The following is a 10,191-nucleotide window of genomic DNA, read 5'->3' as shown; positions in this document are numbered from 1 at the left end:
ACCTGCTTTCTATCTGAAGTCCAGCAGGGGGAGACTCCTTAAACCTGCTTTCTATCTGAATTCCTGCAGGGGGAGACTCCTTAAACCTGCTTTCTATCTGAATTCCTGCAGGGGGCGACACGTTCAGGTTGCAAAAGGTCGGTCGGTTTCTGTAGAAGTCTGTGAGAAAGTGACCCACTTCTCACTTGATTTATTACCTCAGTAAACATTTTCATAATGAGTTGATGGTCTCAATCGTTAGTTTTAAGTCTTCTGCAACACAGAATGATGTTAATTTTCTGAATTATGGTCTCGTGGCTATGATGTGATTGCCAGTGAACGTGTGTAACGTAACGTAGAGTGTACGCTGCTCCTCCCTCTCTCCTCCCTCTCTCCTCCCTCTCGTCTAAAATCGTCACATCCGCAACCAGGATGGCTGTGCCCGTAACGGTAAACTCAACGACTCCTAGCAGATCTCCACAAACCAATGGGTGACGTCACACATGCTCTGTCCATTAATATTAACAGTCTATGGTTGTATCACAGGACTACAACTTTTACTTCTGCCGCTACATTTTCAAAACAACGTGCTTCATTCTGGGTCGAATGTTGTTACACTATCTGTACAAATGTGGGACTTTCTGTAGGAACATCTGTAGGAACATCTGTAGGCTCGTTAAACCCATTTTCCGCGGATTAGATTGCTGGAACGAAAGATGTATTTTAATTGCAGAATATGTTTTGCTGAACCCTAATATTTACCCTATATTTACCTGCAAAACAACAACTTCAGGGAAAAACGTGCAACTGTGACATCATCGCACCAAATTCTGATTGGCCGATTCCTGTCGCCTGTGACCCAAACTGCCTCCCTCCGCCTCCGTCCTCCCAGCTTGCTTCCCCTGTTCCAGTTGAGGTGGGATTTGTAGTCTTTTTAAAAGAGCTGTCAACACAGTGTGTATGAAAGCGTGTAATCCTGTTGCAAAACATCTGGTTTTAAAATCCAGATGTTGTAGTCCAGATGTTTGTTTTGAGAGGCTGGGTTAATTGTCAGTACGTGATGTGACGGTGACTTCCTATTGGCTGAGGGGGAGGCTAGAAGAACCAACGAAACGCCTCGCCGGTCGGGACGGAGGGCGGCCGCTGAGAATAAAAGACAAGAAAAGAAGGAGTGAGTCTTTCAGATCAATGGTTTAGAAAGAATAATATTTCAGTATTAGTATTCAGTGGCTGTTAAAAGTCAAATTCATTTTCATTTTAAAGTCAGCGGTCAGTCAGAGAAAACAGAAAAAACACCCAGGAAGAGGAATGAGGCAAGAGTGTGAAACCACACACACACACACACACACACACACACACACACACACACACAATATGTGTGTTGATGCTGAGGGAATAATTATACCATAGTTAGTGCAGATTCCCACGTGTGTGTTTGATTGTGTGTGTGTGTGTGTGTGTTTGTGTGTGTGTGTGTGTGTGTGTGTGTGTGTGTGTGTGTGTATATAGAGTCATCAGTATCAGTGAGGTCGAACGCTGGTGTCAATGAATTATTGATCGCTGCTAATTCTTACAGCACATGCACAGATAAATATTCTCCTTTCGCTCTCTCTCTTCGGCTCGCTTTATCACTGTGAATCCTTGTGTGTGTGTGTGTGTTCGTGTGTGTGTGTGTGTGTGTGTGTGTTGGCAGCCTGCCAGACATCAGCAGGGACCAAGCTCTCGCTTTTCACCACCCACCATCTGCACAGCGTTCACACACACACACTCAGCGGGGCTGAAGAGCGATGCCTTCCAGCTCTCACCGTGCTGGCAGTCAGCTGGGTTAAAGTGAGCCAGGACACACGCAGGCACGCACAATACACGCACGCACAATACACACACACACACAATACACACACACACACACACAATACACACACGCCGTTTCTTTTCTTCTAAAGCCCCTGACACACCAACCCGCCGGCTGACGGTCGGCAGAAAAGGAAGTTGGACTGATCAGTCAGCTCCCAGAGGTCCAAAAAGTGCCTCAGAACACACCGGAGCGACTTGAACGTACGTTCTGCGCGTGCTAACGCGTCACGTGGTTCTGGCTTCTCTAGCTGATATTAATGGCGGCTTGTTCGAATTATTATCTCGTATTTTACGAAAATAGTTCACTGAAACGTGTTTCTAAAAACATTTTAAGCGAGAAATAGACCATGCAGTATATCTGTCTTCATTTCAGATCAACAAAGATTTTCATCAGATTTTGAGAGGCTGTTCGTCACTCATCCCGCTCGCCATTTCCGGGTTAGCGCTCCACCAATCAGATTGATCATTGAGTCTGACTGCCCACTAGCCTGGTTGACACCAGACCCTTCTCAGTTGTAACTGAGAAGGGTCTGGGAAAGGTTCATTGACAGTTCATTTCCAAAGGGGCGTCACCAACGGACGCCGCTCAAATGCCTCTGGGCGCCACTGGATAGTCCTTCAACCAATCAGACCAACCATCCGGGTGACGCTGCACTTTGGTAGCCGTCATGTTGAATGTAAACAAAAAGCTGCTCGCCATCGCTGTGCTATCGCCGTCGCTGCGCTACCGTCGTCGCGTAAAGCCCGCCTCAGCGGTTGTGATTGGTGCCTCGATTTTGGGGACTTTGGAAATGGGCTTGAATGGGTTCTTCGCCAGACTGACTTGCAGAGCAAATCTCAAATCTGCCCAAATGAAGGCGACAGCTCCTCCGACGGACGACAGCACGGAACACACTGAACAGACTCGAGTCACCGACCTCGCCAGACTGTCAAACGGCCAATTATCGGATTGGTGAGTCAGCGCCTTTAAAGTGAGCCAGGACACACAGACACACACACACACACACACACACACACACACAGAGACAAACACACAGACAGACACACACACACAGTCAGTGTTAGAAGGAAAAAACGTGTGTGTGTGTGTGTGTGTGTGTGTGTTTACCTCCAGCACCCCCCCTCCTCCCCCTGGCTTCTTCTTCAGCTCCTCACACTTCCTGAACTTGCAGATCTGGTGACCCGTCTTCCTGTTGCGGCATGACGAGCACACGCCACAGTTGATGAGCCGCCTGCACGGCCCGCACACGCCACACCGCTTCCTCTTCCGCTTGGCCACCGCGCCCGCCGACGAAGACGACGACGACAGGGCCACGCCCCCGGCAGCCGTCACCCCCGACGACGAGGGCGAGGAGGCGGACGGGCAGGGGGAGGAGTTAGCGTGCTGCTGGCAGTCCGTGAGCGCCCGCTGGCCGCCCGTCATCTGGAAGGCGCTGCCGGCGTCGGCCGACCCCATCGCCATGACGATGACCCCCGGGGGTAATCCCAGCCCCCCCAGGAAGCCACCGCCCATCACCCCTCCCCCGTTGCAGCTGCCAGCCTCCGATAGGCCCATCATGTCCGCGTGGGCGTGTCCCTGTTTGCTCACGCCACCGCAGTCCGCTGCGCCCCCATACGTCTGCAGGAAGTTCCCGTTGGGGTGATGGTGCGCGGCTCCCTGCGCCACAGGAAGTGAGGAGGCGCTGTGTGCCAGTTTCTCCGCCCCTCCCCCTTCAGCACCGCCCCCTCCCCCGCCCCCCGGCCCCCCGCTGCCCTGGTGCATGCTGGTACTGTGATGCGAGGGCGCCATGTGTCCGGCGGCGGCCGCAGCGTGGTGGTGGGGGTGGTGGGGGTGCGTCGGGGAGGGTTTGGGCCGGCCCCAGAACACGGCCGCCGGGTGGTGGTTCATGTTGTCGTGGCAACCCCAGGGTGCCGTCGCCATGGCGCCCAGCCTGGCAGCGGCGGCGGGAGGGAAGATGGGGCCGGCGGCCGCCAGACGCGCCGCCAGCTTGGAGGACTGAGGGAAGTTTGTGACGTTCACGTTCATGTTGACGTTGGTCTTGTAGAAGCTGGCAATGGACGAGCGGTACCGGTCCATCTCCGAGCCGTAGTCCAGCATCGGCGCCAGGCTCGACATCTGCAACGCAACACAAACATCGGCAGCAACCAATGGGAGAGGAGCTCTCAATACAGAACAATACTTTTGCACATCTACAACGTGAGACAGGTGCGTCTTGTAGAATATCAGCAGTTAAAGTTATATTTGTGCACGTTGCAAAAGGAGCTGTGTGCAGTCATTGAGGAACTAGTTCAAGTAAATGTCTCTGACACATAGAAGGTTAAACTTAAGCCGTTAACTATAGTTTAAGCCTTTTTATGGCATAATAATGCATTGTGTACCAGACAGGAAAAGCAGGAAAAGCAGTTAAAAGTTATGAGAGCAGATCAGGAAGTTGCACCACACAGAGACCCTGACCTTGTGTGTGTTTGTGGTGTGTGTGGTGTGTGTGTGTCTGTGTTTCTGTCTAGAAACTAGGAGACAACCCCCCTGTGAGGAGATAATAAAGACAGGGAAAACTCAGATCAGAGTTCATTTTCAGACGAGATCTTGGTGGACCGAGCTCTGATTTAATGTCTGTTGCTAGGGAAACTTAGACTCTGTTTTTGTGAACCCACAACTGTGTTTTAACTCTTATTCTGGACTCAGTAAACTTTGCTTAACTGAACTCTTCGTCTCAGATTGATCCTTGTGTTCTGGTTAGAGGATGGCTACCTGAACCGAGCCCGGGTTCGGACAGATATTTAGAAATGATGTTGGGGTTCGGGTCGGGCTCTGTCACACGAGGTAATAAGGCATTGAACATTTTAAATTACAAAAGCTTTTATGTAGGTGGACACCTGTGTTAATGTGCATGTGTTGCCCCGTGTGCGCTGATGCCTCATCTGTTGACATTTCCGAATGCCTTCCTACAAACGTACATGTGTCGTTAGTATGAGTGTGTGGGGCTCGGTTGCTGCTCTGTTGGACGCGGGCCGGGCTCGGACAGAAAAATGCGGCCCTATCCGCACTCGTTCTGGTAAACTTAAGTCCTATGTAAGAAGGCGCGGGAATTAATAAATTGGAGTCAGATTTGACAGGCCTTAGGGCCTTATTTTAGACATAATTCCCTCTACGGTCGGAAGGGTCTAACTTGCAAAAAATATGTAAAGTTCAATAGTAGGCTATGTTTCCGTACTAGACCATCTTCAGGCCAATGGTGTTACATCCTAAGAAGCTATATCTTCTGTAGGAGGGGACTGTTTTTGTGCACCAATCAACAACTTCCACATGAAATCAGGCAAAAATACATAACATTCATTCACATATCCGTTACTATAGATAGAGCTTAAACTTTATAGTAACCGTGATAATAGTATCTTTCATTAAAAATGATGCTCCTGAACAATCTGCCCCCCTCACTTCAGAAATAACGGCTACGCCCGAGTCCATGACAAGTCCGATACAAGTCCCGGACAAGTCCGAGACAAGTCCTAGACAAGTCCGAGACAAGTCCGTGACAAGTCCGTGACAAGTCCTAGACAAGTCCATGACAAGTCCGAGACAAGTCCTAGACAAGTCCTAGACAAGTCCGAAACAAGTCCATGACAAGTCCGTGACAAGTCCATGACAAGTCCGAGACAAGTCCGAGACAAGTCCATGACAAGTCCGAGACAAGTCCGAGACAAGTCCGAGACAAGTCCATGACAAGTCCAACACAAGTCCAACACAAGTCCGAGACAACAGAAAAACCTCTTGAGTACTACAGCCCTGCGGAGCTGGATCTCCCCAAACCTCCCTTTGAGCCAACCCCGAACTCGACAGCGTCTCGAATGTTAAAAACAAAAATCAAACAGCGACTCACCTGTCCCTGTCCACCGTAACCATGGTGGTTGGGGTGATGGTGGGAGGGGGCGGAGCTTCTCTGGAGCATCGTGGAGAGGTCGCTCTCCACACACACGCCGCTCGTCATGCCGGACATGACCTCTCACACACACACCTACACGCACGCACACGCTCGCTCGCTCGCTCACAGCCGGTCCTGCGTGGTCGACACGTTCGGCTCTGTGAAGGAAAACAAACAAACGTCATAAAGTCAAGTTACAGTGCTCAGCATAAGTTTATGAACCCACGCTAAAGTTGACTAAAAAGAAGAATAAAAAAATCATCTTTTGGAAATTGATCTTAATGCCTTAATTAACAAATTAGGAAAAATCCAACCATTACGGACACCAATTTTCTTTGTGAATGAATAATGTATCGTAAATAAATAAATGTTCTTCCTTAAAATACAGGGGGCATAAGTCAGTACACCCCTATGTTAGATTCCCATAGAGGCAGGCAGGCTTTTATTTTGAAAGGCCAGTTATTTCATGGATCCAGGCTACTATGATCCTGATAAAGTTCCCTTGGCCCCCCACATCATCACATACCCTTCACCATACCCCCACATCATCACATACCCTTCACCATACCCCCACATCATCACATACCCTTCACCATACCCCCACATCATCACATACCCTTCACCATACCCCCCCATCATCACATACCCTTCACCATACCCCCCACATCATCACATACCCTTCACCATACCCCCCCATCATCACATACCCTTCACCATACCCCCCCATCATCACATACCCTTCACCATACCCCCACATCATCACATACCCTTCACCATACCTAGAGATTGGCATGGGGTACTTTCCATAAAATCATCTCTCAATGCAAATCAAATCAAGAAAGCGACGCTTGGATGTAAAGCCCCTGACACACCAACCCGACAGCTGACCGTCGGCAGAAAAGGCAGTTGAACTGATCAGTCGGCTGCCAGAGGTAAAAAAAAAAAGTGCCTCGGAACACACCGAAGCGGCACCGACTTGAACGTACGTTCTGCGCGTGCGCGAGAAATGGAAAATGACGAACGCGTCACGTGGGTCTGGCTTCTCCAGCTGATAGTAATGGCGGCTTGTTCGAAATACAATCTCGTATTTTACGAAAATAGTTCACTGAAACGTGTTTCTGAAAACATTTTAAGGGAGAAATAGGCCGTGCAGTTGCTGAATCTGTCTTCATTTCAGATCAACAAAGGTCAGTTTAAAAGATTTTCGTCAGATTTTGAGAGGCATTCGTCACTCATCCCGCTCGCCATTTCCGGGTTAGCGCTCCACCAATCAGATTGGTCATTGAGTCCGACTGCCCGCCCTCCGACACAGCAAGTCAAAACGACCCAAATTAAAGCCGACGTCTCCTCCAATGGACGACGGCACGTAACACACTGAACAGACTCGAGTCACCGACCTTGGGTTGGTGAGTCAGCGCCTTAAGACAGAGGACGGCCAATTACCTCCTGTCCTGTGGTCCTGACCCCTAACCCCGGGATACATGATAACCTCTGTTGGATTGCTGGGACCCAGGCTCCATTCAGCCCATAGGCCTAGATTTCAGGGGGAAGGAACTTATTTTGGTGGAACGTGGACGTTCAAAAGTAGTTTTAGTCGTGCAACAGAAAACTCAGATTGGACAGATAGTCTAGCTAGCTGTCTGGATTTACCCTGCAGAGATCTGAGGAGCAGTTAACCATAGTCCTCACAAATCAGCCGGAGGTTAGAACGCCAACACAGAGACAGAGGAAGATAACGGACATCCGGCCGAAAGGACGGACATCCGGCGGGATTTCCAGCGGCACCGGAGCCAGGGGCATAACTGGCCTTTTCCCGAAGTTTTTGATGCTTTTTTCCGACAATTTTTATTAATGTTTTTGTCGCTTTTTCAACTATTTTTTGGATGTTTTTACCTTTTTTTTTTAGGGGATTTTTATTCAAGTTTTTGTCACTTTGTCTGACATTTGATGCTCGTTGACATTTTGCTGCTTTTTCAGAGTTTTTTTTCCCACGGTTTTTGTCGCTTCTTCCAACGTTTTTGTCTTTCTTTTTCCATGTTTTTGTCTCTTTTTGTCAACCCGTGCCACATGTCCCGGGACCTCCCTAGATAGATGGAAATTTCTGTCGACTTTGAATGAAGTGTGTTTTATGATGATAAAACACACTTAGCAAATGCAAATTTCTCGGATGTTTTTATGTTTAAAAAAAAAAGGATCTTACTCTTTAACAGAAAGGTCGACCTCCTTAGATATCCTTCCCATAATGTTGTCAGACACTTAGAATAATAATCTGAGCCTGTCAGCGACAAAACGAGCACTTTTGTGAACGTAAATACAAGCTGGACAATTACACTTACAATGAACGCTCAAAGAAACGTTCAAAGAAATGAACAAACCCGACTTCCTTTAACAACTTCCCGTCAGGAGGTGCAACACCTGTTTGAGAAATACCTGTTTAAAAACAAAAAGGTTTTACATGAAAGAGTTGTCCCTGAGCAAGGCAGCAATCGGAGGTTTCACACCGTTTTCAATGGAGAGAGATGGAGAGAGTCGATTTCTGGCCAGGAGTAAAAGTTCAACTAATTTAAACTTCAATACGTCGTCCAGGCGGACGTTACACGCACGCACGCACGCGTGTGTGTGTGTGATTGTGTGTGTGTGTGATTGTGTGTGTGTGTGTGTGCAAAACAAAGATCTTTAAAAAAAAAAAAGATGTGTGAATGACTGTGTGTGAGTGTGTGTATGTGTGTGTTTGTGTATTTGTGTGTGTGTGTGTGTGTGTGTGTGTGTGTGTGTGTGGCAGGGACTGAAACAAGAAAACGTCCTGTGTGTATTGGTATAGCAGGAAACTGAGCGTGTGCAGCTTCAGGAAGAAGAACGAGAGCACGAGTGTGTCTCTGCAAAGTGCGTGTGAATGTCTGAGTGTGTCTCCCACCCTCCCCCCCCACCCCCGACTCCCTCGAGGCGTAACTAATTACCCTGTCTGGTCAAACGGGCTGGCGCGAGCTCCGACAGAAGGTCACGGTGGCCACCGGCCGCGAGGGGGGGAAACGGCTCTCCCACGCGACACATTAACACCCCCCCTCCTACTCCTCCTCCTCCTCCTTCTCCTCTTCTTCCCTCAGGCGAGGAAGCGAGGGAGGGAGCGAGGGACCGAGGGAGGGAGCGAGGGAAGGGGGTCAATCAAAAGCCAGAGCAGATAACAAGCGATAAATACTGTGAACACAGCATGCAGTCTGACACAGAGAGAGAGAGAGAGAGAGAGAGAGAGAGAGAGAGAGAGAGAGAGAGAGAGGAGGAGGAGGAGGAGGAGGAGAAGACGAGAAGATGGACGGCGCATGCTGCTACTTACCGAGCCCACAAGGAGGAAGAGGAGGAGGAAAAGAGGAGGATGAAGAAGAAGAGAAAGACCGTCTGGGAATTAGCCCGCCACGGATCATGGCTGGCGGGGAAGGAGATGGAGAGAGAGAGAGAGAGGGAGGGAGGGAGGGAGAGAGAGAGAGAGAGAGACAGAGGGGGGAGACAGGAGAACCGGGAGGGATTTGTCGGTCTGTCGGTACGGAGGAGGAGAGGAGGGGGGGAGGAGAGGAGGGGAGGGGGGGATAACGGATAACGGGGGGCGGATGGATAATCACCTGGGCTTGGCACGAGCAAGCGGCAGGCGGTGAGAGAAAGAGAGAGAGAGAGAGAGAGAGAGAGACAGAGAGAGAGGTGTTAAATTAGCCAAGGAGAGGGGGATGGAGACCCTGCAGGGGCAGGAAGAGAGGAGAAATACAACGCCATGGGAAGAAAGAAAGGAGGAGGAGGAGGAGGAGGAGGAGGGGGGGGGGGGATGAATAATGACGGAGGTTATGAACGGATACGTGCGTCGTTCTCGCGACAGATTGAAGCGAGGGTGGTGGCAGGGGGTACACGCGGCGCTGCTGTTGATGTAACAGAGAGGGGAGAGAGAGTGTGTGTGTGTGTGTGTGTGTGTGTGTGTGTGTGTGTGTGTGTGTGTGTGTGTGTGTGTGTGTGTGTGTGTGTGTGTGTGTGTGTGTGTGTGGGCTCGTGCCCTCCGCCGTGTCTCCTGCTGCCGGCGCTCGTGGCGGCGTGCCGTGCGCGCCGTGTGAACGCTGTGATTGGCGCCGAGGCGAGGTGAGAAGAAAACAAGAGGCGCGAGACCAGGCAGCTGATTGGCTGCTGGCCGTTAACAGAGAGAGAGAGAGAGAGAGAGAGAGAGAGAGAGGGAGAGGGAGGGAGAGAGAGAGAGGGAGGGAGAGACACACAAACACATTTTTATATATTTTAGTTACTCAATGTAATCTAGTACATATGTATTTTTTTCAGATTTTATCATTATTGACTTGTATTATCCTTCATAAAATTCATGCCAATAAAGCAATTTGAATTTGAGAGAGACAGAGAGAGAGAGAGAGACAGAGAGACAGAGAGAGAGAGACAGAGAGAGAGACAG

The 10,191-nt window shown here is 49.7% G+C and overlaps 1 protein-coding gene across 1 annotated transcript; it reads right to left on the bottom strand.

The window, feature by feature from the left end:
* Positions 1–397: 397 nt before the first annotated feature.
* LOC144513538 (uncharacterized) lies at positions 398–6,295 on the bottom strand. The gene is made up of 3 exons (XM_078244637.1): positions 5,715–6,295; positions 2,942–3,949; positions 398–1,122 (listed from the first exon to the last, which is right to left on the bottom strand). Exons 1-3 carry the CDS (start codon positions 5,829–5,831, stop codon positions 1,075–1,077), a joined length of 1,173 nt encoding a protein of 390 aa, XP_078100763.1. The 5' UTR covers positions 5,832–6,295; the 3' UTR covers positions 398–1,074.
* Between the last annotated feature and the right edge of the window lie 3,896 nt (positions 6,296–10,191).

Source organism: Sander vitreus, unplaced genomic scaffold (genome assembly GCF_031162955.1).
Source record: "Sander vitreus isolate 19-12246 unplaced genomic scaffold, sanVit1 ctg273_0, whole genome shotgun sequence".
Lineage (NCBI taxonomy): Eukaryota > Metazoa > Chordata > Actinopteri > Perciformes > Percidae > Sander > Sander vitreus.
Note: the sequence above shows the minus strand (reverse complement) of the source record. Positions and strands in the feature narration are given on the sequence as shown.

Coding starts and splice junctions, on each gene's coding strand:
- LOC144513538 (XM_078244637.1), bottom strand. CDS start 5,831: ATGTCCGGCATGACGAGCGGCGTGTGTGTGGAGAGCGACCTCTCCACG. Junction 3,950..5,714: donor GTTACGGTGGACAGGGACAG/GTGAGTCGCTGT, acceptor GTTGCGTTGCAG/ATGTCGAGCCTGGCGCCGAT. Junction 1,123..2,941: donor GAGGAGGGGGGGTGCTGGAG/GTAAACACACAC, acceptor TTTTATTCTCAG/CGGCCGCCCTCCGTCCCGAC.